Raw genomic sequence first — 27,005 nt, 5'->3', positions numbered from 1 at the left:
TAAAAGCAATGAAAAAAATGTCTTTGGGTAAGGAAAAAAAATTTTGTTAAAGAAGATTAACTTCAGCACTCGAGGACTTTTAAAATTCTCTGCAGAGAGACCCTATGCACCTCCCCCTTCAGCCTCAGAGGTGCCCCGGAGGCCTCAGGAGAGCGGCTCCCAGCCCGGCGCGCGGCCTCCCAGCCCCGGTGGGTTCACGGAGCTCAGCTCTCACTGGGCAGCGGCCAGCGATTCCCAGCAGACCGCGGGGCACTCTTCCCTGCCCTTTATCTGCGGCGCGGGCTGGCGGGCGCCAAGCAGGGCAGGACAGACTTTCGGTTTACTTGGTTGTTCTCTTTCCCACTATTAGTAAGATAAACATTATGTTTAAGTTTTCTCTTCATTAATAATGAAATCACTGAAAGCTTTATGTTTTCCTCTGAACACAGATTTCGCTACGTTCTACAGAGCTGGGTGCGAAGGTATCTACCTTTACAGTTTTATATATAATTTGAAATTTCATCTTTGAAATTCTCTTGGATTCAGGCTTTTTTAAAAGGGAATTTGCTAATTTCTAACTAATAACATTTGTTTTTTAAAAATTTATTTATTTTTAGAGAGAGGGACAGGGAGGGAGAAAAGGAGAGAAACATCAATGCATGGCCGCCTCCCACACCCCCCCCACCCGCGGGGAGCGCGGCGGTAACCCAGGCCTGTGCCCTGACTGGGAATCGAACCTGCAACCCTTTGGCACTCAATCCACTGAGCCACACCAGCTGGGGCAGGGGTTTTTTTTCTCTTTTCTTTTCTTTTCTCTCTCTCTCTTTCTTTCTTTCTTTTATGGCTCACTTAGAATTGTTGATCAAATCCTGTGTCCCAGCAGATTTCTTTCTTCAGCTTGTATAGGCTTCCGCACGTATGTGCGGCCAACTACATGATTATTTCTTGCAAATATTCCATGGACTTGAATAGATGCAAAATTCTCTCTCTACACATGGCAACAGACTGAGCGAGCCGTCTGTACTTCTCAAGCGCTTCACGCTCACACCCGTTTCCTGCCCACGCCGCTGCCCGCCCGTGGAACCCGCGGTACGGAAACCGGGGGAGGCGCGCGGCCGAGAGGCCGAGGGGGCGGGGCCGAGGCGGCCGGTCCGGTTGCCAGGAGCCGGGACCCGGACACAATGGGGTCTGGGAGCTGGGCCAGGCGGGGGCGGGAGCCTGGCACCCGCCTGCCGTGACGGCCGGGAGCCACAGGAGCAGGTTAGTGCATCGGCTGGCGGGGAGGGGCCCCTCTCCGGGCCGCGGGCTGCCCGGGCCACCCCCCGCGCGGCACCTGCGCCCGACGCCCTCAGACACGCGCCCCCACGGGACCCGGGGAGCTCCCTTCCCGCGGAGTTTAGTCCAAACCCGGCGCGGCCCGCACCGTCTTGCTGAACCCGCCGCGTTCGCGGGCAGGGGGTGGGCGGCGGCCTCGGCCTCTGCCCGCGCCCCCACGGAGCCGGGAAAGCTACCGTTTGTTTTCCTGGCGCCCGGGATACGGCGCAGCCCCGCCCCGGGTTGGGGCCGAGAAGAGCGTCCCCGGGGGCCGGGGCTGCCCCCTTCCGTCCACAGGTGCCGCCGGCCGTGAGCACCCGGCTGCCATGGGCTCGGACGTCTGGGTCGGCCCTTGGCGGCCGCACCGGCCCCGCGGCCCCATCGCGGCGCTTCACAGCGGCCCGGGGCCCAAATACAAGCTGCCCTCCAACACGGGTACCGGGCGCGCGCGGGACTGTGCGGGGCGGGCGCGGGGGCAGGGCCAGCGCAGTCCGGGCCGCGTGAGGCGCCCTGCCCCGGCCAGGGGAGCGGGAGGGCGCCTCTTCGCTGGGGCGGGAGTGGCCGGGCCCCGGCTGATGCTGAGACGACCCGCAGGCTACACGCTGCACGATCCGTCGCGGCCCCGCGCCCCCGCCTTCACCTTCGGCCTGCGCCTCCCCGCGCAGCAGACGTCGTGCGGCCCCGGGCCCGTTCACTTGGTGCCTGCGCGCATGACGGCGCGCGGCCTGGACGGCACGCCCGCCTACTCCATCCACGGCCGCCCGCGCCCGGCAGCGCCCAGCCTCACTCCCGGACCGGGTCAGGACCCCTGGGCCCCGGCCTCCCCAGTGACTGGAGCCCTCCCCGGAACTCCCCACCTGATCCGCGAGCCCAGCCTCGGGACCCCAACACTGCCAATTCGGCTCCCCTATATCGATCTCCGAAGAGCTCCAAGCCCCCGGGTTTGGGCAAATCGTGGGTCAGTTTCCCCTCATCCCAGAACCCAAGCTCGGTCCCACCTACAGCCCCGGCTCACCCCACAGGCAGGTACTTCCCGGAGCGGGCGGGCAACGCGACGTACCCCAGCGCACCTCGTCACACCATCGCCCCCCGAAACTGGGGCACCCCCGCGGGGCAGCACACCCCAGGTGAGAACACGACGGCTCCGCCCCGAGGCCCTTCCCACCTGCACCGGGAGCCGCTCTCAAGGCGCTGGGGCTGCCCGGCCCTCCCAGAGGCGGGGAGGCCCTGACCGGTCCGCAAAGACCGCCGCCCCGACCACCCCTCGCTGGCTGCTCCCCAGGCCCCGGGACCTACACAGTCCCCTCGCTCCTCGGCCCGCGCGTCGTTGGTAAAGCCTCGGCCCCGACCTACTCCATCTACGGCCGCAGCGCAGTGGGCAGCGTTTTCGAGGACCTCACCAAGGTGCGGGCGGGCACAGGGGGCCAGGAGGCGAGGGGCGCGGTCAGGGGTGGGCGAGAATGGAGGCAGACCCAGCGCCCCTTCTGCGCTCCCGCAGACCCCGGGGCCCTGCGCCTACCACGTGGTGAACCCTGGCGTCTACAAGTCTCGGGCCCCTCAGTTCACGATGCTGGCGCGGACTTCGCTCCCCCAAGACAACAGCCTGACCCCTGGGCCCGCAGCCTACAATGTGGACCAGGTGACCGGAGGCCCAGGGACAAGGGTCAGATGCAGAGGAATGAGGGTCCGGTCCCAGGAGGGAGGGTCTGAGGTCCGAGATTTGGGATCGGGGGATCTTGGCGCGGCGCCGCACGGCCGGCTCCGCCAGGTCAGCGACCTCTCCCGGGTCCACAGCACCGGAAGCCTCGCGGCTGGAGCTTCGGGATCCGGCACTCGGACTATCTGGCCCGCATCGTGCCCCACGTGGACGACTGAAGGGCCGATGCGCGGGGCGCACAAACTTCTGCTTAAAGCTTCCGGAGCCAAACTTGTGTCCGCCTCTCTGTGCCCTGGGCGAGGGCGGGGACGGGGGCGCGCGCAGCGTCCGGGGCGGGCGGGGGCGGGCGCGGGCGGGCGGAGCCTAGCAGGGAGCGCCGACGAGCCCCAGAGGCTCCAGACGGTGCGGGCCAGCTCGCTCGAGTCTGTCACGGGGCGCGGAGCGGCTGGAGCTCAGCGGGAAGGGTGAGGACTGCTGTTCGGGCAAGGTACGGGCCGGGGACCATTTATGAGGTCGAGAAGGGGTAGCCAGACACGGTGGATTGCATACGGACAACACGGTCACGGGACAGGGGCGGACTCGAGAAGCGGGAACAGGGTGGGGTCAAGTTCCCGGGGCCGCCCCGTGGGACGCAGGGCAGCGGCGGGTTGCAGCTGCGTCTCGCACCCCGCAGGCCGGGAGCGATGGAGACGCCAGGGACCACAGAACCCCCTGCACCCACCCCCGCGGGTGACCTCTCGTCGGGAGGGCCCCGGAGCCCCACTGACACACCGCCAGAGCCCAAGCAGCTCCCGGAGCTGATCCGCCTGAAGCGAGACGGAGGTCGCCTGAGCGAGGGGGACATTCGGGGCTTCGTGCGCGCTGTGGTGGACGGGCGCGCTCAGGGTGCACAAATAGGTGTGTGGGGACGTTGGGCGCCTTGGACTCCAGCCCCGAGACTGAGTTCCCGCCCTGAGCTCGCCCCGCCCCGCCCCGCCCCGCCCCCGCGACACCCTTCACTGAGGTCACGCCCTTCCACGCGGCCCACACCGCTGTCCCCCGTGCTCAGGGGCCATGCTCATGGCGATCCGGCTGCGAGGCATGCATCTGGAGGAGACCGTGGCGCTGACCGAGGCCATGGCCGACTCCGGGGAGAAGCTGGAGTGGCCGGAGGCCTGGCGCCCGTATGTCGTGGACAAACATTCCACAGGGGGCGTGGGCGACAAGGTCAGCCTGGCCCTGGCACCTGCCCTGGCTGCCTGTGGTTGCAAGGTGAGCAGACACGGCTCCAGACCAGGAACTCTGACCTCAAAGAGGCCAGCACCTCCCCACCTCTAACTGGTCTGGACAGAGCCCTCAAAGGCAGGACCCAGGCTTCCAGCTCCCCCAGGACAGAACTTGGCTCCCCTTCCAGCTCTCTTAACAGGACCAAGTGACTTAGCACCCCTTCCCCGCAGGACCCCAGAAAGGGCTCCCAAGGGGGAAGCTTGGCACTCCTCCCTCAGCCCCCCAGAGTCCCCCCCAACCCAAACCAGGACGACTTTCCCCTTCCCTCCCCACCAGCGGAACACCCCCGACCGCCCCGTCGTAAATACTTACCTCCTGAGGCCCTGCCCAGGGGAGGGGACGGGGCGACGCAGGTGTTCTCCGCGTCCCTGTGCCGCAGGTACCCATGATCAGCGGACGCGGCTTGGAGCACACCGGGGGCACCCTGGACAAACTTGAGTCTATTCCCGGATTCACCGTCATCCAGAGCCCAGAACAGGTACGTGTGGGCCACTGGTTGGTTATGGATCTGGGCTATTGAAGTAAACATTGACCAGAATCGCTGAAGGATCGCTGATGGGTTGTTAATCAGGGTAACTAACGAGGATATTAATCAGTTACTCATGGATTATTGGGCTTTGGTCAAGGTTATCAGTGGGACTCCTTCAAAATCATTAATGGGCCAAAGGATATTGATCACCATCGCTGATGGGTTGAGCCAGTCATTAATGAGGACTTATCAGAATTGTTCATAAGTCACTGGCCATGCTTTTGGCCATGTGTCAAGGTTGCCGGTGGGTCCTTGATTGGGGTCAGTGGCGAGGTGACTGACCACAACAGTCACTGGGGGTCCTGACTGACATGAGGAGGGTTGTCAGATGCGAGGTCTGCTGGAGAGCGTGGGCTGCTGCATTGTGGGTCAGAGCAAGAAGCTGGTTCCTGCAGACGGGATCCTGTACGGAGCCAGGGATGTGACAGCAACCGTTGACAGCCTGCCACTCATCACAGGTAAGCCGGCTGCACACTCCAGGGTCTACGTTCTGCGTGTGAAAAATCCCTGACCACCACTGGAACAGGAAGGGGTGTTCGCATAAGGGGAAAGGGGGGCCTCCCCCAACCCCAGGGTTAGTGCCCCCTTGCCACAGGATGTCTGACCAACAGCGTAAGAGGGAGGCCTGGCTTGTGCACAACAGTCCGGCCCTGTGGCCCCCATCACAAGGGCATGACCCCCAGTGCCGAGGTTCCCTGACCCTCCTGACAGGGTGCCCTGAGGCAGGGTGCCCCGCACCTCTCGGGAAGCGCCAGGCAGCCCTGCATCTCTAGCCCCCTCTGCCTCCAGCCTCCATCCTCAGTAAGAAGGTGGCAGAGAACCTGTCTGCCCTGGTGATGGACGTGAAGTTCGGAGGGGCTGCGGTCATCCAGAACCGGACAGAGGCCGGGGAGCTGGCAAGAGCACTGGTGAGCACTGGTGCCCACGGGCCCGTGTGGCCTCTTCACGGGGCGCCCTTGTGGTTGTGGCCGCCCTGACGGGGAGCCCCGTCATGCGCGCCCACCCGCCCTTTCACAAGCCGAGAAGCCTGCTCCCTGAGCACCTCCCAGTCCACGTCCACTCAGCAGCCCTGCGTCACCACGGCCTCTGTCAGGACCACTGCCAGTCCATCCTTCACCCCCCAACTTGGTGACTTTACCCAGGCAAGGCTGACCCAGCCTCAGGGCTGGGGAATCTTCCATGGCTGCAGGCCAGGTACCGGGGCTTCCTGAAGCCCAACACTGAAGTCAGGCACGTTGCCTACTTCAGGCCTCCCCCGACCCCCACCCAAAGCCTTCTGTGACCCCCTCATTCCTGGTTGCCTACTTCAGGCCTCCCCTCACCCCCGACCACCACCCAAAGCCTTCTGTGACCCCCCCACTCCTTGGGAACTGGCAAGCAAGGGTGCAGCACCAGCTGGAGTGAGACAGCACGCGGGCTACAGGAAGCCCCGCGGGAGGCAGGGCAGGGTCCACAATGAACCGCATCTCCACAGGTTGATGTAGGGGCAGGCCTGGGGCTTCCGGTTGCAGCGGCTCTGACCTCTATGGACAACCCCCTGGGCCGCAAGGTGGGCAACAGCCTGGAGGTGGAAGAGGCTCTGCTTTGCTTGGACGGTGCGGGGCCACCGGACCTGCGGGACCTGGTCACCAGGCTCGGTGAGTGGACGGGTAAGAAGCGTGGGGACCCCAGCTAAGGAACCGCCCCCGCTGCACCTAAGCCCCGGGTTGCCGCCGGTAGGGGGCACCCTGCTCTGGATCAGCGGACAGGCGGAGACCCAGGAGGAGGGCACCGCCCGGGTGGCCGCGACGCTGGATGATGGCTCGGCCCGAGACCGCTTCGAGCGAATGCTCGCGATGCAGGGTGTGGACCCGGGCCTGGCCCGAGCCTTATGCTCCGGAACCCCCGCGCAGCGACATCAGCTGCTGCCCCGCGCCCGGGAGCAAGAGGAACTGCTCGCGCCTGCCGATGGTGAGCTCCCGCAGACCCGCGCCCCGCCCGGGCCCAGGTCCCTCCCTCCCTAAGCCCCGGGCCCCGCCCCCGCCCGCCCCAATCCCGCCCATCGCCCTCTCCCTGCAGGCACTGTGGAACTCGTCCGGGCCCTGCCGCTGGCGCGCGTGCTGCACGAACTCGGAGCCGGGCGCAGCCGCGCCGGGGAGACGCTCCGACTCGGGGTGGGCGCCGAGCTGCTGGTCGGCGTGGGCCAGAGGCTGCGCCGTGGTGAGCGCGTATTCCGGCCCCTCCGCACCCCCCCTCGATCGCCCCTGTCCGCCGGCCTCCCTGCCCGCTAACGGCCAGTCCCGCCTTTCGCAGGGACGCCGTGGCTCCGCGTACACCTGGACGCGCCGGCGCTTAGCGGCCTGCAGCGCCGCACCCTGCAGGAGGCGCTCGTGCTCTCGGACCGCGAGCCCTTCACCGCCCCCTCGCCCTTCGCTGATCTCATCTTGCCGCCAACCGTCGTGCAGCAATAAAGCCCGATAACCGCAAAGCCGTTGTCCTTTCCTGGAACACCTCGGGGAGGAAAAGGGAGGGCGGGATCCCGGGCCGCCGGGAGGGCCGTTCCGAGTGAGGGGCGGGCCTGCTAGGGGCGGGCCTGCTAAGCCCCGCCTCCGACACGTGACTTGTGGTGGGCCCTACCACCCCCGCACACTCGGCTCGCGGCAATTCAGATTGCGCGTGCGCGGCCCGTTGACGCGTGCGCACTGGCGTCGAGCGCGGCGACCCGGCAGAGCCTCGGTTTCCTACGGGCCCCGTACGAGTGGGGCCGGGCACGTGAGGCCGCGTTCCTTGACTCGAGGTTCCCGACTCCGGACGGCCCGAGGTGCTGACCCTGGGAAGGCCCAGGGTGCAGGGGACGGAGGGGCGGGCGCCTGGGGAGTGACCGCCGCTGGGCAGACAGCGGCGCGTCGCCGGAGGCCGCCCGGGAAGCGTCCGCAGGTGCGTTCGCCTGCCAGGCCCATCCCGTGCACCGCCTACAGCCCGTTTTGTAAGAGAGGAAGTAGGTACAGAGGGACGTGCCCAAGGTCACCCAGCCCAGGGCTGAGCCAGGAACCGGAGGACCAGGGTTTAGGGGTCTTGAGAGGGCCCTCTCGGCAGCAGCTGAGCGGGTGAGGGGGTATTCGGGCCCAGCGAACTTCCAGAGGCCCGTGCAGAAAGGAGGCCACCGAAGCCAGCGGCAGGACGTGGACGGAGCCACCCGCGTTGCCATCGGAAACCTGGTGGTGGACTTTTTGTGGCTGGCAAGTGACCTCGCTTCTCCGCCCGGGAGAGTGCGGGAAAGACGGCTGGGAGGCCCGAGGGATGAAGCGGCACGGGTGCCGGGTTAACTGCCTGCTCTATGGGCAGACCCGGGAGGGGACGCGGTTTCTGCAGTAGGTGGGGGAAGGGGCCAGAGACCGCGGCCGAAATGGTCTCTGAAGCGGAAGGTTGTGGACTGCGAAAGAGCAGAGCCGCCCGTCTTTGAGGGTTGAAGCCCGACTCACCAGCTTCTCTGAAATGGGGATTTATTGCAAACAGATACGCGCGCTGAGGAATTGGGGGAGGCCGTGCACCTGGGATGCTTGGTCAGCTCAAATGCTACAACACGGGTAAGTGCCGGGTGTCTGGAGCTGAGGGAGCAGGCCAGGGTGGGACGAGACAGAAAGGCTGCCGGCTACCAGACTGGAGGGGCAGGCGTGGGCTTGATGCCCAAGCTGGAGTTTGAGGTTTCAGGGGTGAAGCTGTTCAGAGCTCAGCCGGGAGCCCAGGTTTGGGAGACCGGCCCCACGGCCAGAGCACCTTCAGCCTCCTGACCCCTTTGCTCTTTCCCAGGGGCATCAGGCCCGCGCTGCTCCTGGTCCAGACACCCAAGGCTTGGCATGGGCTTTCTCCGCTTAAGCCCCCAGCCCCCCCTAGGACTGCAGGGGGCAAGGCCTTCCACGTGATGTGCCAGCTCTTGTCAAGACAGGGCCCTGCCCAGGCAGGCAGGCAGGGTAAGCCCCAGGGCCCTGGGCTGCGAACCAGACTGCTGGTCACAGCCTTGCTTGGGACGGGCCTGGGCGGGGCCTGGCTGGCCATGAGGGCTGAGAAGGAGCGGCGGCGGCAGCAACAGCGGACCGAGGCCCTGCGGCAGGCCTCCGTGGGCCAGGGCGACTTCAGCCTGCTGGACCACCGGGGCCAGGCTCGGCGCAAAGCCGACTTCCGGGGCCAGTGGGTGCTGATGTACTTCGGCTTCACTCACTGTCCCGACATCTGCCCTGACGAGCTAGAGAAGCTGGTGCAGGTGGTGCGGCAGCTGGAGGCTGAGCCGGGCCTGCCCCCGGTGCAGCCCATCTTCATCACGGTGGACCCCGAGCGGGACGACGTCGCAGCCATGGCCCGCTACGTGCAGGACTTCCACCCGCGGCTGCTGGGCCTGACCGGCTCTGCTGAGCAGGTGGCCCAGGTCAGCCGCAGCTACCGCGTGTACTACAGCGCCGGCCCCAAGGATGAGGACCAGGACTACATCGTGGACCACTCCATCGCCATCTACCTGCTCAGCCCCGACGGCCTCTTCACAGACTACTACAGCCGGGCCAGGTCGGCCGAGCAGATCGCGGACAGCGTGCGGCGCCACATGGCCGCCTTCCGCAGCGTCCTGCCCTGAGCGGCCATTAAAGGGTGCGGTGGAGCCGTGTGTGCGTCTGAGCTGCGCCTGGTCCCTGGTGGGGGTACTAGAGACGGGCAGCCGTCTTCTCTGCACAGAGCAGCAGCCTTTTTAAGGGGGAGGTGGGATGACAGCACTTTATTAGGCTGGGCCAGCCAGGGAGCAAGCGTGGCGTGAGCAGCTGCGTGCCCAACGTCCGTGGGGGCCAGCCCATCTGGGCCCATCCCCAGCCTCAGGGCTGCCCGCTCAGGGTTGAACCATGGAGGGGGCAGCGTAGGTCTGGAAGCGCTTGTGGGCCCGCTGGTGCGTGAGCAGCCTCAGGGACATGGTATCCACAGCCGCCTCCAGCCCTGGCTGCTGCGTGATCTCCACCGTGTGGTCGTTGGCCTGTAAGGGCAGCGTGTCAGCAGGGCCCGGGGACCCCTTCCCTCCTCAGCCCCGAGGGCCACTCACCAGCTGCAGGGAGGCCAGCATGGCGCGACACACTTCGAAGGCAGGCTGGCCGGCCACCAGCTTCGCAAAGGGACACCACTGGTTGAGCTGGCTGAACCTTGAGACCATCTGGTCCCCGTAAGTGTGGATGTCGAAGGGCACGTGCTGCTCCTTTAAGGGGGAGGGTAAGGACCTGAGGCCGACGGCACCGGGAGGCCCCAGCGCCCAGGCAGCAGCCGGCCCGGCCGCCTCACCTGCTCCTGGAGCAGGGGCTGGATGCTGCTCTCCCAGTCCCGGACGCGCTGGCTCAGCTCTGTCTCCTGGACGAACTTCTGGGACGTTGCGATGAAGAGCTCCTGCGGGGAACCAGCGGCTACGGCCTGCTGTCCGGGCCCCGCCCGGCTCCCACCTGCTCCCACCTGTTCCCGGCAGCACTTACCACGTTCCTTCGGACCAGGTCCTCATAGCGCAGGGACGTCGGCGTGGCCTCTGCTCCTGGAGAAGGGTCAGCTAGGAGCCACGGGCCACGCCCACCTCCTTCCCCTGTCCTGGGGAGCCCCCGCCCCTGGCCTCCCCGCCAGCAGCCACTCCCGGACCTACCCAGGCCTGCAGCTTCCCCAGGCTCCGCCCCCTCAGGGTCCGCGTACTCCTCAGGCTCTAGGAAGTCGTCTGCTGGGAGCAGGGGCAGCCCCCGCAGCAGGCAGTCAGCCGGCCAGCCTGTCCTGAGCCGGCCCACCTGTCCTGAGCCGGCCCGCCTGTCCTGAGCCGCCCCGCCCCGTGCACACCCACCTGCGTCCCCCAAGTCCTCCAGGGAGTCCTCCAGGCGGTCCTCCTCCGCGGGCCACAGCCCCTCCTCGGCCCTTGGCAGCCACTGCGCAGCCACCTGTGCAGAGACCGTGAAGCCACTGCCGCGTCCCGCCCCCAGGGGCTGTGTGGGGCCCACCATGGCCGGCACTTGCCTGCCTCCTGCGCAGTTTCTGAAGGGACTCCAGCTGCTCCCTCACGTGCTTCCAGTACAGGACCTCCATGTCTGCGCACAAAGGCCTCATGAAGGGCTCTGTCCTGCCCGGCCCCCCGGCCGCCCCCCCCGGGGCCTCGGGCGTCCCGGGGTGGAGGGGGGCAGGCACAGCACGGCACCACTGTCCCTCAGAGGACATGCAGGGCCCCAGCCCCACCTGCAAAGGACGGGCCCTTCCTCCGGGGCCGCCTGCTGTCAGCATGGTCAGCATCTGCGAGAGAAGGGGGTCACCAGGAGCCAGGCCGAGGCCCCTCCTGCCCGGGCCCCGCACGCCCACTCACAGGTGGCCAGGTACCACTGGTGGAAGTCCTGCAGCTTGGCAGCGCCCTTCCTCTTACGCTTCTGCCCCGGCGCCTCCTCCACGCAGGCAGGCACGGAGTAGGGCCTCCCTGGGGGCGCAGACGGTCTCAGAGCCCAGCGGCGGGCCTCAGGGCCGCCCCCAGCCCCCACCAGGCTCCCGGGGGGCACGGGGCACTGCCCCCACCGTGGGCGCCCAGCAGACCCAGCCACAGACCCCGGGTGGGAGTGTCCCCCCGCAAATTACCTTTCTTGAAGGGCTTAGAGTCCAGGGAGTTGAAGGGGTCCAGGCTTTCCCAGGGGTCTGCTGTCTCCTAAGCAGGGAATGCAAGCAGGCTCGGGGACAGCGGGACATGATGCAGCCTCCCCCCAAAGCCCCACACTGAGTGCAGGGACAGCCAGGGAAGGACTGGCCACACTCGGTCCCCAGTCCCAGGGAGGAGGGCCTTGCACAGGCAGGAGCGAAACGGGGGTGGTAAGGCCCGGGCGCACCCTCCCCGCCCGGGGGCCGGGACCACCTCACCTTTGGCCGGGACACAGGCTCCAGGGCCTCCCGCCTCTCCCGGAGCTCAAACCTCCTGGGCTGGGCAGTGCCCTGCAAAGACACGCAGCAGGGATGCCCCTCCTCTGCTCCGAAGGCAAGTGCCCTGCAGAGACTGTCTTTGGGGGCAGGAATTTCAAACAGTACAAGGGCTACAAAGTAAAACCTCTACAAGAAACTTCAGGAAAACACTAGCAAACTAACGGCCAGTACAATCTGACAAACACCCAGGCAGCTACCAGCCCAAATTTGCAAAGGGTAACGCTGTTTCCTTAGGCGTGGGGCTTGCCTCCTGATAAAGAGATTTCTCAGGCTGGGGCTGGAGCAGGGCCTCAGGAGGGTCAGCTTCTGAGACCAGCTGCTGCCCTGCGTGGCTACATAAGCACTCAGGGCTCAGGCCCGTGGACACCAGCCCACCCCTGAGGAGCAACAGCCGCTCTGCTGGGAGAGGGAAGGGACGCGGGAGCCTCTGCGGAGAGGACTGGGTGCAGGACACGCCCTCTGCCCCAGCAAAGGACAAGGGAGGGAGCCCCAGACCCGGGAGAGCGCGGCTGCGGCAAACCTAGGGCTGCCCGCGGGCGGCCCGGGCTCCGCAGGCCTCAGTGTGGGTCCCACCTGCTGCGGGCTCCTGGGCTCCCGGGGCTCCAGAGGGACCTCAGGGGCCACGGCCTCAGGGAGCTCCGCCGCCCCCTCCGCATCCTCCTCCTCACCCCCGCCTCCGGGCATCGGGCCTTCGGGAGAGGTGCCTGGGCAGGGGAGCAAGAGACCATCAGCCGGAGGAGCCCGAAGACCAGGCAGCAGGCGGGGGCTGCCCCTCGGGCCCGGGAGGCCGTGTCCGGCCGCGGCCACGCGTGTCGGACCCACAGAGCAGAGCCAGGCGTTTTGCTCTCCCTGAGGTGCTGCCGTGGTGTTTGGTTCACTGTGCTTATTGGCCACTGTCCTTTTTAAGTGCTGCCACCCATGCCTGCCCAGCAAGGTAGCCCGGAGACGGGCAGGCGGGGGCAGCAGGCCAGAGGCAAGGCCTGGCCGGGCGCAGGGGGCCCGCTCCGAGGCGGCGCTGCTGCCCACGCCTCCCCAGCACAGGCGTACGGGGCGAGCAGGCTGGCCTGCTGAGCGGGGCCCTGGCCCCACCCCCACCCGCAGGTCCACCAGGGTGACCTTCTCACCTGGCTCCTGGGACACGCTGGGCACAGCCACGGGACTCGTGCTCCCAGAGACGTCCATCGGCTGCTCCTCGGCCCCCCCAGCCTCTGGGAGAGACGGGGTCGGGTAGGTCAGCCGGCCCCGCCGCGAGAACGCCCCGCCTGGGGCCCCAGGAGCCAGGGCGAGGGCGGGAGCGCAGGGCCCGGGGCTGAGCCAGGCGTGCGCGAAGCCGGGGACGGGGCCGAGGGGCCAGCTCCAGCGGGCCAGCCTGGGAAGCGGGTGACGGGGACCAGAGCTGGCGGGCACAGCCACCCGACACGGAGCCCTGCCCCAGACCCTTCCTCGCCGCCAGGCCCCACACCCATGCCCTCACCCTTCCTCAGCAGCGGTGCCTCCCGGGGGGACAAGCCCACCGGCTCCAACATGAAGGCTCCTCTCGGGTGAGGGGTGCACGTGTTCATCCTAAAATCCTTCCGGCTGGCAAGGACCTCCCCCTGACAGCTGGGTGGGCGAAAACACGGCCGCTACAGAGGACCCCCGAGCAGCGCCCCCGCCCGCGCCAGGCCCCGGCCCGGCCCGCACCTGTACAGGGGGCTGCTGCTCTTCTCCACCTCATCCAGGGCCACCAGGGCCATGGGCAGGGGCGGGACGATGACGACCTCCTGCACAGGGGCCGAGAGGGAGTGCGTGTGGGTCGCACGGGCGCCGGCGGGCACCCCCGTGGGACGGCCAGATCCCCCCACCCTGCGGCCCGCCCCGCCCCGCCCTCGGGAGGGGCGCTCACAGCAGGGGCCTGCTCCTGCCTCAGGTCCACGCTGGCTCGGGTGTCGGGCAGGTCGTCCAGTGACAGGAACTGGGGGGACACAGTGGGCTCAGCGGCAGCCCCGGCCGGCACGCGGCCGGCAGCAGCCCCGTGCCAGGCGACCTCACCTCATCCTCCGCCGGCTGGGCAGCCCTGGAGCTGGTGTCCCTGCCGGCCCCGTCTTCCCGCGCTGACAGCTGCCTGGCCCGCCTGGGAGAGAATCGAGGCGCGGTGTCCGGAGGCGGCAGGGGCCTCCTGGGCAGCACGCGCGGCCCGCGCTGGCGCCGCCTCCAGCACTCACCTCTTGCCAGAGATGAAGTCGAGGGCCTGGTAGACCAGCGAGTAGAGGTATTCGACCTGGGGGCCGGAAGCAGGAAGTGAGGATGCAGAACGGGCCCGCCCTCAGTGAGGCTCCGAGCACAGAGGCCGCTGGCCCCTCCAGAACCTCCGGCACAAGTCCTGCCAACGCGGCCACCCCAGGCTCTCCCCTGGCTGGACAGAACCACTCCAACCGCTGAGGCTGCTCCGCTGCCCACGCTCAGCAGCAGGGCGGCCCTCTCAGGGCTGCAGCACCCGCCATGCGCCTCGCAGAGCCCCGCACACCGGCCTGCCTGCCGGCGGCCCACGCAGCCCTGCCCCGCGCCCCTCGCTGGCTCCGTCCCCTCCCAGGCCTCGCCCCACCTCCGGGGGCCTCTGGCACCCGGCACCACTCCGGCCACGACCCAGGGGTCCCACCAGCACCCACCAGCAGGGTGTGCGCATGTGCCGCCTCTGGGCCACTTCCCTGGGCGACAGCACCCAAGAGCACACACACACAGCCCCCTCTGCTCAGCCTGCCTTTTCTTTCATGCCCTGGGCACCGGGTACAGTGACGAGCAAGAGGTATGGTGGCCCCTGCGGGCACGGATCCCATTTATTAGGAAACATACACATTAAATTTTCTGTTTGCCACACACACGGGACCCTGCGTCATCTCAATCTGCCTGAATCAGGTGCCACTGCTACTCTCAGTGTCAGAGAATAAATCTGGGGCCACTCTCCCCCAGGAGCACACCTCCCGTCCCCTGCCTCTCCCCCCAGGCACGTGCCTCTCGAATCTGAGAGTCCTCACAAGACGTGCGACCCGGGGAACAAGGGGCAGCGGGCTCACCCCCGAACCTGTCTCCAAGGCTCTTGCTCTGAACTCCCGGTGGGCTGGCTTCCGTCCCTGTGACTTCCGGTTCTCAGCGAGCCGCAGCGGTCCCCCGGCTCTCCCGGTACCTCCCCCGCCCTCTGCCCTTCCAGCTCCCCGGTCCCCGGCTTTCACAAAGGAACGAGAACAGGCTCAGAAACACAGCCACGCAGGGCAGCCTGGGGCCTGGGGCTGGCACCCAGGGCCTGTGAACCTAGTGCCGCGCGAGCTGCTACAGCAGCCGCTAGCCCCACGTGACCACAGCAATGTACATTAATTAGAAGTTAATAAAACTTGCCCCGGCTGGTGCAGCCCAGTGGACTGAGCGCCGCCCTGCGAACCAAGGGTCGCCGGATCGATTCCCAGTCAGGGCCCAGGCCTGGGTTGCAGGCCAGGTCCCCAGTGGGGGGCACGCGAGAGGCAACCACACACGGATGTTTCTCTCCCTCTCCATCTCTCTCCCTTCCCCTCTCTCTAAAAGTAAGTAAATCTCTTAAAAAATTAATAAAACTCAAAATTCATTATTTCTTGGCCACACTACTCACAGTTCGAGGGCTCGGTAGCCACATGCAGCCAGCAGCTCCCCGACCTGGCAGCAGCGATCCAGACCACGCCCAGCACTCAGTGCCCGGGCAGGTGACCGGGGCCTGGGGGCCCCCGCCACCCCAGCCAACCTCCGGCCGCGCCTGCCTCATCGCGCATCTGCCCATGTACCTGCCTGGCAGTTCACCTTGGGTTTGTGCTTTCAAAGTCAGTTACAGGCATCCTTCTTAGGACAAACCCAGGATATAGGAATTGGGTTTAATGGGATTATCTAGGACAAAAACCAATAGAATCTTAGGCTCTCTGAGCCCCTGGTGCCAGAGGCACGTCCACCACGTCCCGTGCCAGCTCAGCGGCAGTCACATCGCTGCCCCCTCCGCCGGCTTTGGACCGGGCACCGAGCTCTTCCCACCCCTCCCCCCCGCCCCCCCCCCGCCCCCGCGGCTCCGCCACCTCTGGATCGGCGCGGTCATCCGCCGCCCCTCCCCCAGGGGGCGCTACGCCCGCGGGGAGGGCCCGGCGCGCCAGCAGGAGCCTTTCGTCCCCATCTGGCCACCACCCCCCGCCGCTGTCCCCCCAGCGAACACTCAACCTTCGCCAGAGCCCACTCTCAGTTCCCGCGCAGGAGCAGCCTCCCAGTGGCAGACGTACAGTCTCCCTCAGGGACGCGGGCCTGAGGCATCACCCCGGAATCCCTGCGCCCAGCTTCTCCGCATCGGTATCCACGCCTCCCTCCGGCCCCGGCCTCCCTCCGCCCGGGGTTCCGTTCACCCCCCGTCCTCCGGCCCCCACTTCTGCACCAGCCCTTGCGCGTCCTGGCTCCACGGTTCTCAATCCTGCCGTCACTGAGGACGTTCTCAGGAATCGGGAGGGCGCGCCCTCTCGGGACCGCGCCGGGGCTCCCCGGCCCCCCGGCCCCGCCCAGGCACGGCCCCTGGCCCCTCTCCCCTGCCCTCGCCTGAGCTCCAAGGGCCCTTCGGGTGCCTCCGCCGCCTGCTTCCTGGGCCCGCTTCTCCCACAGCTCACTCATTCTGCCTCTGGGACTCCGTCAGGGAACTTTCTCTCAGTTGAAGAGAAAAACGCACAGCGACGCCAGCACCACCGCGCCCCGGCTCTGGCCCTGGCCCTGGCTCACTCGGCCGGGGCGCGGCCCGGGCACCGGTGGCTCTTCGGGCTGCGGCCTGGGTTCCGCGCCACGGCTTCAGTTACGGCCCAGCCTCTGCCCTCCCTTTCCTCCCCGGTCCAACACGCTTCCCGGAGGGCGGCCTCCCTGACCCCGAGCACTGCCTCGTGCCGCCGCACTTCCCTGCGCCGGCCGCCTGGCCTCCTCTCCCAAATGCCCGGGACCTAACAGCGACCCCCTGTTTATACTCGGAAACAGTCACTGCATGAGTCCAGCGCCCTGAGCTCAACGTTTCTGGTCCTGGAAACGCTGCCCTGCTGACGCCCTGCCGGGACACCCTCTCGGTCGCCTCCCTCGGACGGCCCCTCCGTGGGCTCCCCGCAGCGCTCCGTCCCTCCTGCTTCCCCTCTTACTCTGCCACAGGCCCTCAGCCAGGGCCGGGCAGCGCGGGGCGCTCCTGCACGCGGACGGGTGCACAGAAGCAGGCCCTGCCATTTTAAACCCGAGCTTTGTCCAGCGTTAAACGGGGGCGAGGAACCCGGAGAGGAGACGGGAGGGGCTGGCGAGGTGGGTCGCGGACAGGTGAGCCTGTCACCTGCTCCCACAGCACAGAGGCTGGGTCCTGCTGGACACCGGAACTCCCAGACCAGGGCCGGGGGCACCCACCTTCTTACTGTACACACAGGCGGAGCCTTGGATCAGCAGCGCGGCCTCCACGAAGTTCATTGTGGTTTTGCCTTCATCAAAGGAAATGCAGATCTGGTCCAGCTGCAAGACGGAGCCGGCTCAGTGGGAGGCAGAGCACATGCGCTTCCCCTTGGGGCTGCCCACCCGCCACCCGCCGCTCCCGGCACCCAGCCTGGCTGCCCGTCTTCATGAGCAGCCCTCGGACGGGCAGCTCTGGCTCTGCCTGGCGGTCACCGCTCGCCCGTTGTTCTGGGAGGGTCTTTGTGCTGTCCTCCACTCCCCGGAACCGGAGCCTGGTATTTGGAAGAGGGAGACCCCCAAGAGCGTGCCAACCACAAACAGCCAGCGCTGCACACCACCTCCCGGCGGGGGGCGCTCCATGCCGTGCCCACGCAGGTCCGATGCTGAGGAACTGGCAGGGACGCCCGCCCCCTGAGAGAGGAGGGGGACCTCGGGGGCGGCGAAGACAGAAACAAAACACTGGGGCCTCGATCCTTTGAGCGGAGCTCAGGAGACACTTCCAAGGGAGTCCTCCCCCTTCCTGGGACCCCTGCACCCCAGCTCACCTCTTCAGTGTCCCCAACCACACGCCAGCGGCTCCCAAACCCGGGCGGATCAGCGCCCTCCCCTGAGCAGCTGCAGCTGCCGTCCAGGCATCTCTGAGACACCCACACGTCCCGGGACGTTTTAGCTCCATCCTTCCCTCAGGACCTTCCCCACAGCCTGGCCCTCAGCCAGCAGCCCCTGGCAGCCCTGACATGTTCGCCAGGCCCTTTGCCTGGAACCCCACCCCAGCGGGGCCCCGGTGACTCTGGCGCAGCCTCGCTTAGGCCTCTCGCCATCCCGTGGGCTGGTCGGGCCCCACCGGAGGCTCGCCTCCCTCGTGCACGGAGCGGTCAGGGTAATTCCAGCCTGGGGCTTGGCGCCTGGTGCTGGGGCCCCATAAATGTTTGATGACCAAGCGGTGACGTCAGAGCTAAGTCTAAAGACGGACGGGTGTCTTCCGTGGTCCGCTTCCCCAGATGAAGGGACCGGCTTTTCAGGAAGAGCAACCACCACACAAAGGCAGTTTGCTGACAGCATTCAGCTATTTAGGAAAATGAGTATAATGCAAATGTGTCCAAAGCGCAGGACATGCTGGGGAGTGGGGCAAGCTATTTAGCCCCAGGGTGGCACCAAGAAGGGTCTGGGTGGACTCCACCAGGGGACGACTTCTGACTCCTGAAGGACTGGGGGTTAGCGGGGCAGGTCGGGGGAGGGAGAGGGGACAGGAGGCGAGAGCCAGAGAGTCTGAGCAGTGGGGCGCAGGCCTGAAAGGAGGGAGCAGGCGGAGGGGCAGCCGGGCCCCTAAACCCTGAGTGGCAGAAGTGGCCCTCCCCCTCAGGGCCACTCTCGTCTCGGCTGGTCACCTGCTCCTAGGACCTCACACTCCATTCTCCTTCTAATGACTCCCAAATGCAAGCTCCCAGGTTGGACCTGCCATCTACGCCCGAACCTGCATGTCCAACCTCCTTCTTTGAACACCGTTGGGATGCCTCACCCATCGCGCTGAACCAGGCCCCTGCTGAACCCCAGAAGTCCCTCCCCACACCACCGCCTGGAAGCCCGGGGTCCTAGCTCCCTCTCCCTGCTCCCACCTCCCTCCTTCGCCCCTGCCCAGCTCCCTGCCCCGCCCTGGCCCATTGGCTCCCGTCCACGGCAGCCACTGCTCCGCCAGCCCCCCCAATCCCTCCAGTCTACTCTTCGCACAGCAACCAGGGCTTGTCTTAAGACATAATCTGGACTGCATCGTGGTACTCAACCCTGACAGCCTCCTGCCACTTAGCAGAAAACCCAAGGTCCCAAGCAGAGCCTCCCATGCAGAGCAGCCTCCCCCTCTGCGGCCCTCTGTCTCCTGCGTGCTGCACAGCAGTTGCCTGCCACCCCCCGCCCCCGCCCCGCGCCCTGCCGGCGCCGCCCCACCTCAGAACCCCGAACGCGCGCTCCAAGCCTGGACCGCTCTTCAGCGCACCGCGACTAGGCGGCACCTTTCGCCCCAACCAAAGCAAGGTCCCCCAAACTCTCAGGCAGCACCCAACCTTTCTTCCAAACCCCTCGTCAGTCTGTGATTGCACAAACGCACACGGCGGTGAGGGGTGGGCTCCACTCTGCCACCCACTAGCGAGGGCTTTGTGCATGTCCCTTAACCTCTCCGGAGAACTAACACCTGTACACTGGGCCTTCTGTGAGGGCTAAATGAGTCTGTATGTACAGAGTGCACAATTAGCAAGAGCCTGTACGGACCGTGTGGTATTTATTACAACTCCTGTGCTCACTGCCTTGGGATCAATCCATCTCCCACAAGAGTGGGGCGGGACTGCTGTTTGCTTGCCACTATTTTCCAAAGGCTTAACAGGTTTTTAGCACCCAATGGACACTCGACAATGAATAAATCAGTGGGTGAAAGAAGAGAGCAACATGTTAAGACCGGTTTTTAAAAAAAGGACATTCTGGTAGCTGTGTGGAAAATGAAAGAAGAAAGACAAAACAGGAGTTGGGACTTGGCAGTGGGGTGAACAGAGGTTTGGAAGAGCAGACACAGGAAGGAGGAAGCGGAGTCACTGGGCGTCCAAGTGCCCCGCCTGGAACCTGGGCCCCCAGCGGCCCCCCCAGCGCAGTTCTCTGCGTTTTCTCCGCAGAGTGTGCGTCCAGCCAGAGGCCTCTCATCATATCAAGTGTTCATTGAACAAACGTTTATTCTGCACCTACTAAATGCTGGACGTTGTGTTAAGCAAAAGGAAGAGAGCATACATATGGTCCCTGCCCTTGAAGAATTTACATTCTAGGGAGAAAAGTAGACCACAAATAACTTAATAGCCTGTGATAAACATTTTAACGTACATAACGTACTATGAGAGAGAGAAACTTAGATAAAATAGTCAGCTCACATTGAAACTGAGACATTAAGGATGAGAAGCAATGATGCATGAAAAAACAAGTGAGTGAAGACTATGCCCCAGGAGGAACGGAAAATACACTCTCAGCCAAGAACGAGCTCGGGTCTTGTGGGTTGACTGGCTCGAAAAAGCAGGCGCGGAGCCCAAGGCTGAAACAGCAGGCAGGACCGGACTCCGGGGGCAAAGCTTGGGTTTTACCCTGAGAGCGACAGGAAGCCACCGAGGCCGGGCAGTGCTGCAGCCGAGCGAGTGCGTGAGAGTCACGCTTGCTGCTGGACGGAGCACGGACTGCACGGGGCCCCAACGGCACCAGGGGGCCCGGGAAGGAAGGAGGTTTTGCCCAAACCTCAGCCATATGGTGGCCTGGAGCGCAGGCAAAGGAGAACAGACGGATTCGAGTGAATTCACGGGTGGGCTGCCTGAGGCGCGTGGGGTTCCCTAGAGCAGCTCTCAGTGTCCACCTCTGGCGGGACAGCGGTGCCGTCTACCAGGACCAGGAAGACTGGGCTTTGTGCAGGAAAGTAAAGAGCTCCACGTTAAAGATGCTAAACCTGAGACGCCTGGTGACATCTAAGTAGAATGTCAAGTAAGCAGCCGGATACACAAAATGGACTCAGAGGAAATCGCGAGGACGGAGACACAAGCCCGGGAGCTGTCCTCATCCAGGGGATACGTGCAGTCCCGGGAACAAATGAGACTGTTGAGGGGAAACGCGCGGAGATGGCCCAGAACCCACCTGGGGAGCGAGCCACTGAGAGGTTGGATAGGGAAGAAAAAGCAAGCCACGGAATCAGACGGAAACCGGAACCCAACACCAGTTTTGAGGAGGAGGGAGTGGTCGGCCCTGGCCTGGTCCCTCAGTGGGTAAGAGCGCAGCCCCCTACACCAAGGTGGCAGGCTCCATCCCCACTCAGGGCGCCTACAGGAATCAACCAATAATGCATGAGTAAGTGGAACAAATCGATGTTCCTTTCCCTCTCGCTCTCACCTTTTCTCTCTCTCTCTCCAATCAATCAATCAATTAACCAATCAATGAAAAAGGAGAAAGTGGTCAACCCAACCAATGCTGCTGAGTTGAATCAGAGGACACTTTTAGTGTTCCCCGGATTTAATAGGCTGGAGGTCATTATTGACCAGGACGAGGGCAAGCCAAGGCTGAAGAGTCAAAGCGAAATGTAGAAATAGGGCGGACAGCTCCTCACTGTGCTGCGCCCCTTAAACTAATACAATACCGCATGCCAGTGAGTTAAACTTAAGAAACCCCTACATAGTGACCCAGCTCTCCCGAACACCCAAACGTGCACATAAATTCTACTCTATTATACTAGAGACAGCGGTGGTCACCACCTACTAAGTTGATTTCACGGCTCGCTAAAGGGTGGCGCAGGACCTGTAATGACAGCTCCAGGCTACCGGAGCCGGGGATGGTGCCGGGAGGCAGTGACGGAGCTGGGAAAAAAGAAACGAGCCTGAGGACGAGCGCGGCCAGAGCGCCGGATGTACAGCCCCGCAGGCGGCGGGCCGCCCAGCAGCCCCGGCCCGGCGCCCCGCCCGCCCGCCCCGTGCCGCGCCACTGCCCCGGGCCGCCCTCACCTCCTCCAGATACTCGCCCAGCTGGGCCGCCACGTCCACCTCCCAGTTCTTGGTGAGGTCGCGGATGGGCTGCAGGAGGTGGGCGAAGCGCGCCTCCACGTCCTCCATGTCCGGGAGGGGCCGGGGCGGCCCGGGGACCGCGGGGCCGGCTTCGAGGGGGGCCAGTGTCCTCAGCCCGCCGCTAGTTCTGGCGCCATTTTGCTGTTCCCGCCCAGGAAAGTACGCAGCGCGCGGCGCCGCGCGCACACCTATGACGTCCAAGGCCAAGGCGCCCCTGGGCCCCGCGCGGCCGGCGCGCCGGAGGCGGGGCAGACGTGGGGGCGGGGCAGGCTTGGGGGCGGGGCCGGGCCAGGCGGGCGGGGCTTGCAGTGGCGCCGGCGGGGCGTGGCCGGGCGGCTCCGGGCCGGGCGGCTCTGGTCCTGTCGGCCGCGTAGCGGACATGGCGGGCTCCCGGCTCCCGCGGCAGCTCTTCCTCCAGGGCGTGGCCGCCGTCTACTTGTTCGCCTTCGCTTCCCTCTACACGCAGATCCCGGGTGAGGGCGCCGAGCGCGGACCCCTCAGCCCGCGGCCGTGGCCTCTCAGCTCCCCACTGGGACGGGAGTGAGGTCCAGGCCTTGACGCGTGGGGCGGGGGGCTCCGGTTCGCGTCCTGTGGGCTGCGGGGTTTGAGGGGTAGGAAGTGTTGCAATGGTCCGTTTCCCGTAGGGCGCGAGCTCCGACCTGGGGCGGGGGACAGAGCCAGAGGCAGGCGGGCCCCTACCTGGTGGGGCAGGTAGCGGATAGGGCTCTAACATGGGAAACAGGGAGCTGGGCTGTGCCGAGTGAAGACCCTGGCCTGGGGAGTCCGCGGTGGGGGCGGGGGGCTGGCCTGTTGGGGCTAGAGCCCGCACGTCCTGACCCAGGTTGGGAGGGAAGAGCTGCGAGTCTTGGCCTGAGGAGGCAGATGTGCAGACCGGGACCGGTGGGGGCAGTTGGGCCTCCCGGGACAGGGTCCAGGACTTGGCCCTGACGTGCCCTCCCACAGGCCTGTATGGCCCCGAGGGCATCCTGCCTGCGCGGAGGACTCTGCGGCCGCAGGGCAAGGGGCCCTGGCAGCAGCTCTGGGAGACCCCGACGCTGCTGTGGGAGGCGCCGCGACTGGGGCTGGACACAGCGCAGGGCCTGGAGCTGCTGAGCCTGCTGGGCGCCCTGCTGGCCCTGGGCGCCCTGCTGCTGCCCCAGCTGCGCCACCTCCTCATCTACCTGCTGCTCTGGGCCGCCTACCTGTCTGCCTGCCAGGCAAGTGGGGGCTGCCTGCTGCCCCCCCCACCACTGTGAAGCTTGTCACCAGCTCACTTCTGCCCGTCCGCCCTCCACCCCACCCGTCTCTGCCTGGCCTGCCCCGCCAGGCACACCCCCCCTGCTCCCTGACAGCCCCTCTTTCTGCAGGTGGGCCAGGTGTTTCTTTACTTCCAGTGGTGAGTGGCTTTTGGGCGTGGAGCCTCCGGAGGCGGGGGTGGGGCAGAGTGTGTTTGCCTCCCCTGGGAGGACCCTGGAGGGGAGCAGCCTTGATGGGGAGGGGCCCTTTGTGCTCTTCCTTCTCCCCTTAGGGACTCCCTGCTGCTGGAGACTGGCTTCCTGGCTGTGCTGGTGGCCCCCCTGAGGCAGCCCCCCCACCACAAGCCGCCCCCCCAGGGTGGGCTGGCAGGGGCCTCGCCCCACGAAGCCCTCCCCTTCTGGCTCGTGCGCTGGCTGCTGTTTCGCCTCATGTTCGCCTCGGGTGTGGTCAAGCTGACCAGCCGTTGCCCCGCGTGGTGGGGGCTCACTGGTGAGGGTCCCAGCCTGCCCATGGGGCAATCTTGGGGGCCCAGCCCAGCCCTGACCCCCCACCGTCACCTGCAGCCCTCACCTACCACTACGAGACGCAGTGCCTGCCCACACCGGCCGCCTGGTTCGCCCACCACCTGCCCGTCTGGCTACACAAGCTCAGCGTGGTGGCCACCTTCCTCATTGAGATCGCCGTGCCCCCGCTGTTCTTCAGCCCCGCTCGCCGCCTGCGCCTCGCTGCCTTCTACTCCCAGGTGAGCTGGGCAGCAGCTGTCGGGAGACCGGCGGGACGGCACCTTCTTCCGCATGACCCGGTGGTCCCGTTGGGGACCACCTAGCAGCTGCCAGAAGTCAGGAGGCCTTGAGGGCGGGGGCCTAGTTAGCGTGAGGTGCGCAGGTGTGCCTCTGGGGGGGCCCAGCCTCGCCAGGAGGTGTGGGGCTCCCGTCGGCAGGGGCGTACGAGGCGCCGAGCTTGGCTCTGCCCCATGTGGCGTTGGGGAGCCGTGGGAGGTTTGAGCGGAAGCTGGGCGGGTGGGGACAGAACAGAGGCCTAGTGCCGCTGAAGAAGGGGTGGGCGCCTGCGAGAAGACCGAGGTGTGGCCTGCAGAGCCCGAGGGCCAGCGGGGCTGCGGCCCCGAGCCCTGAGCCCAGACCCTCCCAGGTGCTGCTGCAGGTCCTGATTATCCTCACCGGGAACTACAACTTCTTCAACCTGCTCACCCTGGTGCTCACTACGGCCCTGCTGGACGACGAGCACCTGGCTGCCAGGCCGGGCAGCAGCCGCCGCAGAAGGACGCCCGCCTGTGAGTGTCCCCGTCCCGGAGGCCAGCGTCCTCGCCCGCTCGGCTGCCGGGGCGGCGCCCGACTCCGGCCCCCAGCGGCCCCCAGCGGCCCCCGCGGGCTGCCGCTCCAGCTCGCAGCTGCCCACCCTCCAGCCCCGCGCCCAGTTGACTGGCTGTCTTGCTCTGCAGCCCGGCCCAAGGCCCTGCTGGCCCTGCTGCTGGAGCTGACCGTGTATGGGCTGCTGGCCTACGGCACCGTGCGCTGCTTCGGCCTGGAGGTCGACTGGGAGCAGCGCGCCATCCGCTCCAGAACCAGTGAGTGCTGCTGGGTGCGGGGGCCGGGGTGGCCTGGGCTGCACCTCCTCACACCCTTTCCTTGCGCAGCCTTCACCTTCCACCAGTTCTCCCAGTGGCTGAAGACGGTGACCCTGCCCACCATGTGGCTGGGGGGTGCCTCCCTCGCCTGGGAACTGCTGGCCGCCCTCTGGAGGTACGTGCGGGGCCGGCGGGGGCGTGGCGCTGTGTTGCTCTGCAGGCCAGAGCTGACCGCAGTGGCTCCCGCCCTCAGGTGGACCCAGGTACGAGGGTGGCTGCGGAAGCTCTGGGCTGCAGTCCAGCTGTCCGTCTTCGGCTCTGCCGCCGTGGCCATGTTCCTGGTCAGCCTGGTGGGTAGCACTTCACAGGGGCCGTGAGAGGGGATGGGGGACTGGCAGGGCGGCTGAGCCTCTGTCTCTGGCGTCCAGGTGCCGTACTCCTACGTGGAGCCCTCCACCCACGGGCGCCTCTGGACTGGGGCCCACCGCCTGTTTGGCGCCGTGGAGCACCTGCAGCTGGCCAACTCCTACGGCCTTTTCCGACGGATGACCGGTCTGGGTGGGCGGCCTGAGGTGGTGCTGGAGGGCAGCTACGATGGGCGCCACTGGACGGTGAGCATCCGCAGGGCCCGTTGGGATGGGGTTGGGGGGAGGAAAGGGGCGAAACCTGGGTCCAGCTGCCCTTAGGAACCCGGATCTGCTCCGCACACAGGAGATCGAGTTCATGTACAAGCCCGGGAACGTGAGCCGGCCGCCCCCAGTCGTGACGCCGCACCAGCCACGCCTTGATTGGCAGATGTGGTTTGCTGCCCTGGGCCCGCACACACACAGCCCCTGGTTCACGAGCCTGGTGCTCTGCCTGCTGCAGGGCAAGGAGCCAGGTGAGGCCCGCAGACGGGCGGGGCTTTGGGGGGCTTGTGGGCGGGACTGAGGGAGCAGGCCGCTGAGCCCCTTCCTGCGCAGTGATCCGCCTCATCCAGCACGAAGTGGCCAGGTACCCCTTCCACAAGCAGCCGCCCACCTACGTGCGGGCCCAGCGCTACAAGTACTGGTTCTCACAGCCTGGGGAGCAGGGGTAAGGCTCGGGCACCCTGCGGGGCTGGGGGCTAGGGGCTCGGCCCTGGGCCCTCGGCGCCTCCTAAACCACCGTGTCCTGTTGCAGCCGGTGGTGGCGCCGCCAGTGGGTGGAGGAATTCTTCCCACCTGTGTCCCTGGGGGACCCGTTGCTAGACACGCTGCTCAGGCAGTTTGGCCTCCAGGTAAGAAGGCGTTATCCAGGCTGGGAAAGGCGGCAGGGTGACCCCCACCCACAGGGCGACCCCGTTGACTCTCCTCGACCCCGCTCCACAGGACAAGAGCCCGCCCCGGGCCCGCAGCTCCAGCAGTGCTCTCGGCCGGGCCCTCCACTGGGTGCGGAAGCAGCTCTCTCCCCTGGAGGCGCCTGCTCTGCTCTGGGGGCTCATCCTTGGGGTGGGAGCCATCAGGGTCATCCAGGCCGCGCTGGGGCCCCGTCCCTCCCGGACCTCCGCCCCCGCCAAGGAGGAGAAGCACAGGCCAGCCCCCAGGAAGGACCCGGGAGCTGTCCCCGACCAGGCTGCCCCGGCCCGCAGCAACAGCAACAGCAGCTCCCAGACCACCCGGCGGAAAAAGTAGCCACGCTCTGTTGGCCGCGTGTCCGGAGCCGGTCGGGATCCCTGGCCTCTGGAGCAGGATCGGCCCAGCCACCGTGCCTTAGCCAGCGGCGCTGGCGGACACAGGCCGGGGTGCGGCCCTCGGGCTCCGGCCACCCTGCTGCTCCGAGGGCCCGCTCGTCCCTGTGCCGCCCGCACCCCCGAGACCGCGCTCTGGCCTGGGCAGTGGCCCCGGAGGCGGGTGTGTGACCAGCTCAGGGCCCTTCCCAGGACGCTGTGGTCGGGACTGTGGGCGTTCGGGTCTGCAGGGGCCCAGATCTGACGCCCTGACCCCAGCACCTGCATGAGAAAGGAGAGACAGCCCTGGCCCGTCCCTTTCACACCAGCCCAGCCCGTCCCTTGGTTCACAAGCCAATAAAGGCATCTTTGTGCTTGACACGTGCCTGACATTTTCTTCCCCGCAAGGAGGCCCGAGGGCAGTGTCTCTGGCAGCAGACACAGCCTGGTGGTGTCCAGCTGCCACTGACCTGGCTTCCTGGGTGTTTTTGCTCTCCCGTCCTCAGTGTTCCCCTCCATACAATGGGCGCAAGGGCCTGGCCTGGCACTGCCCGAGCCCCAAGCCTCAGTCCAGCACAGCCTGGCCGACTGGTCAAGTCCACATGTCAAGGCTTTGAGGCCAGTCCCAGAATGTGGGGCCTGAAACCACCCGACGGCCAGAGGATGCACCAGACCCGGCCCCTGCCTCCTCCTGCTCCGGCCTCCTCACCTCGGGAACGAACGGGGACTCGAGCCCTGGGTGCTGCTCGGGTCAGGAGTGAAGCGGGGCGGGGCCGGCACGG

General features: G+C 66.4%; 5 protein-coding genes across 9 annotated transcripts; 4 read left to right on the top strand and 1 right to left on the bottom strand.

Moving 5' to 3' along the window:
• The first annotated feature begins 1,619 nt into the window (after positions 1 to 1,619).
• Positions 1,620 to 3,168, top strand: CIMAP1B (ciliary microtubule associated protein 1B). Of its 2 annotated transcripts, none has more exons than XM_054570473.1 (6): positions 1,620 to 1,728; positions 1,888 to 2,091; positions 2,316 to 2,420; positions 2,576 to 2,697; positions 2,792 to 2,932; positions 3,088 to 3,168. In XM_054570473.1, the coding sequence occupies exons 1-6, from the start codon at positions 1,620 to 1,622 to the stop codon at positions 3,166 to 3,168; spliced, it is 762 nt and encodes a 253-aa protein (XP_054426448.1). The 2 variants fall into 2 exon arrangements, with proteins under 2 accessions (XP_054426448.1, XP_054426447.1); XM_054570472.1 differs by having other exon boundaries at positions 2,792 to 2,956.
• A 158-nt stretch (positions 3,169 to 3,326) lies between these two features.
• TYMP (thymidine phosphorylase) lies at positions 3,327 to 7,202 on the top strand. Its single transcript, XM_054570466.1, has 10 exons — positions 3,327 to 3,437; positions 3,624 to 3,847; positions 3,999 to 4,201; positions 4,596 to 4,694; positions 5,074 to 5,203; positions 5,535 to 5,653; positions 6,220 to 6,382; positions 6,465 to 6,695; positions 6,804 to 6,944; positions 7,038 to 7,202. The coding sequence occupies exons 2-10, from the start codon at positions 3,634 to 3,636 to the stop codon at positions 7,193 to 7,195; spliced, it is 1,458 nt and encodes a 485-aa protein (XP_054426441.1). The 5' UTR covers positions 3,327 to 3,437; positions 3,624 to 3,633; the 3' UTR covers positions 7,196 to 7,202.
• A 229-nt stretch (positions 7,203 to 7,431) lies between these two features.
• On the top strand, positions 7,432 to 9,461 carry LOC129068311 (protein SCO2 homolog, mitochondrial). 3 transcript variants are annotated; one of them, XM_054570471.1, is made up of 3 exons: positions 7,432 to 7,661; positions 8,241 to 8,311; positions 8,535 to 9,461. In XM_054570471.1, exons 2-3 carry the CDS (start codon positions 8,298 to 8,300, stop codon positions 9,346 to 9,348), a joined length of 828 nt encoding a protein of 275 aa, XP_054426446.1. In that variant the 5' UTR covers positions 7,432 to 7,661; positions 8,241 to 8,297; the 3' UTR covers positions 9,349 to 9,461. The 3 variants fall into 3 exon arrangements, with proteins under 3 accessions (XP_054426446.1, XP_054426445.1, XP_054426444.1); XM_054570470.1 differs by having other exon boundaries at positions 7,432 to 7,963; XM_054570469.1 differs by lacking the exon at positions 7,432 to 7,661 and having other exon boundaries at positions 7,974 to 8,311.
• On the bottom strand, positions 9,457 to 21,853 carry NCAPH2 (non-SMC condensin II complex subunit H2). Of its 2 annotated transcripts, none has more exons than XM_054570464.1 (20): positions 21,635 to 21,853; positions 17,085 to 17,186; positions 13,883 to 13,938; positions 13,710 to 13,791; positions 13,564 to 13,632; positions 13,362 to 13,441; positions 13,153 to 13,280; positions 12,803 to 12,886; positions 12,252 to 12,382; positions 11,619 to 11,690; positions 11,343 to 11,409; positions 11,080 to 11,187; positions 10,956 to 11,009; positions 10,740 to 10,810; positions 10,570 to 10,663; positions 10,381 to 10,452; positions 10,220 to 10,275; positions 10,035 to 10,136; positions 9,802 to 9,951; positions 9,457 to 9,735 (listed from the first exon to the last, which is right to left on the bottom strand). In XM_054570464.1, the coding sequence occupies exons 1-20, from the start codon at positions 21,740 to 21,742 to the stop codon at positions 9,595 to 9,597; spliced, it is 1,827 nt and encodes a 608-aa protein (XP_054426439.1). In that variant the 5' UTR covers positions 21,743 to 21,853; the 3' UTR covers positions 9,457 to 9,594. The 2 variants fall into 2 exon arrangements, with proteins under 2 accessions (XP_054426439.1, XP_054426440.1); XM_054570465.1 differs by having other exon boundaries at positions 10,381 to 10,449.
• Positions 21,854 to 22,024: 171 nt separating this feature from the next.
• LMF2 (lipase maturation factor 2) lies at positions 22,025 to 26,936 on the top strand. The gene is made up of 14 exons (XM_054570475.1): positions 22,025 to 22,167; positions 22,658 to 22,911; positions 23,062 to 23,090; positions 23,223 to 23,440; positions 23,515 to 23,693; positions 24,101 to 24,242; positions 24,411 to 24,536; positions 24,606 to 24,711; positions 24,790 to 24,886; positions 24,965 to 25,147; positions 25,248 to 25,416; positions 25,499 to 25,610; positions 25,698 to 25,794; positions 25,886 to 26,936. Exons 1-14 carry the CDS (start codon positions 22,074 to 22,076, stop codon positions 26,186 to 26,188), a joined length of 2,109 nt encoding a protein of 702 aa, XP_054426450.1. The 5' UTR covers positions 22,025 to 22,073; the 3' UTR covers positions 26,189 to 26,936.
• Positions 26,937 to 27,005: the final 69 nt, after the last annotated feature.

The sequence above is a fragment of the Pteronotus mesoamericanus genome, unplaced genomic scaffold (assembly GCF_021234165.1).
Source record: "Pteronotus mesoamericanus isolate MK-2021 breed Mesoamerican mustached bat unplaced genomic scaffold, CSHL_Meso_final contig_204, whole genome shotgun sequence".
Taxonomy (NCBI): Eukaryota; Metazoa; Chordata; class Mammalia; order Chiroptera; family Mormoopidae; genus Pteronotus; species Pteronotus mesoamericanus.
Note: the sequence above shows the minus strand (reverse complement) of the source record. Positions and strands in the feature narration are given on the sequence as shown.

Excerpts from the sequence above, each read along its gene's own strand:
- NCAPH2 (XM_054570464.1), bottom strand. The coding sequence starts at position 21,742 with ATGGAGGACGTGGAGGCGCGCTTCGCCCACCTCCTGCAGCCCATCCGC. Across the intron at positions 13,792-13,882 it reads GACTTCATCTCTGGCAAGAG|GCGGGCCAGGCAGCTGTCAG; the intron begins GTGAGTGCTGGA and ends ATTCTCTCCCAG. Across the intron at positions 10,276-10,380 it reads TGGGGAAGCTGCAGGCCTGG|GAGCAGAGGCCACGCCGACG; the intron begins GTAGGTCCGGGA and ends ACCCTTCTCCAG.
- CIMAP1B (XM_054570472.1), top strand. The coding sequence starts at position 1,620 with ATGGGCTCGGACGTCTGGGTCGGCCCTTGGCGGCCGCACCGGCCCCGC. Across the intron at positions 2,092-2,315 it reads CAGCCTCACTCCCGGACCGG|GCAGGTACTTCCCGGAGCGG; the intron begins GTCAGGACCCCT and ends CTCACCCCACAG. Across the intron at positions 2,421-2,575 it reads CGCGGGGCAGCACACCCCAG|GCCCCGGGACCTACACAGTC; the intron begins GTGAGAACACGA and ends GCTGCTCCCCAG.
- LOC129068311 (XM_054570469.1), top strand. The coding sequence starts at position 8,220 with ATGGGGATTTATTGCAAACAGATACGCGCGCTGAGGAATTGGGGGAGG. Across the intron at positions 8,312-8,534 it reads GCTCAAATGCTACAACACGG|GGGCATCAGGCCCGCGCTGC; the intron begins GTAAGTGCCGGG and ends GCTCTTTCCCAG.
- LMF2 (XM_054570475.1), top strand. The coding sequence starts at position 22,074 with ATGGCGGGCTCCCGGCTCCCGCGGCAGCTCTTCCTCCAGGGCGTGGCC. Across the intron at positions 22,912-23,061 it reads CCTACCTGTCTGCCTGCCAG|GTGGGCCAGGTGTTTCTTTA; the intron begins GCAAGTGGGGGC and ends CTCTTTCTGCAG. Across the intron at positions 25,148-25,247 it reads ACGATGGGCGCCACTGGACG|GAGATCGAGTTCATGTACAA; the intron begins GTGAGCATCCGC and ends CTCCGCACACAG.
- TYMP (XM_054570466.1), top strand. The coding sequence starts at position 3,634 with ATGGAGACGCCAGGGACCACAGAACCCCCTGCACCCACCCCCGCGGGT. Across the intron at positions 3,848-3,998 it reads CGCTCAGGGTGCACAAATAG|GGGCCATGCTCATGGCGATC; the intron begins GTGTGTGGGGAC and ends CCCCGTGCTCAG. Across the intron at positions 4,695-5,073 it reads TCATCCAGAGCCCAGAACAG|ATGCGAGGTCTGCTGGAGAG; the intron begins GTACGTGTGGGC and ends GAGGGTTGTCAG.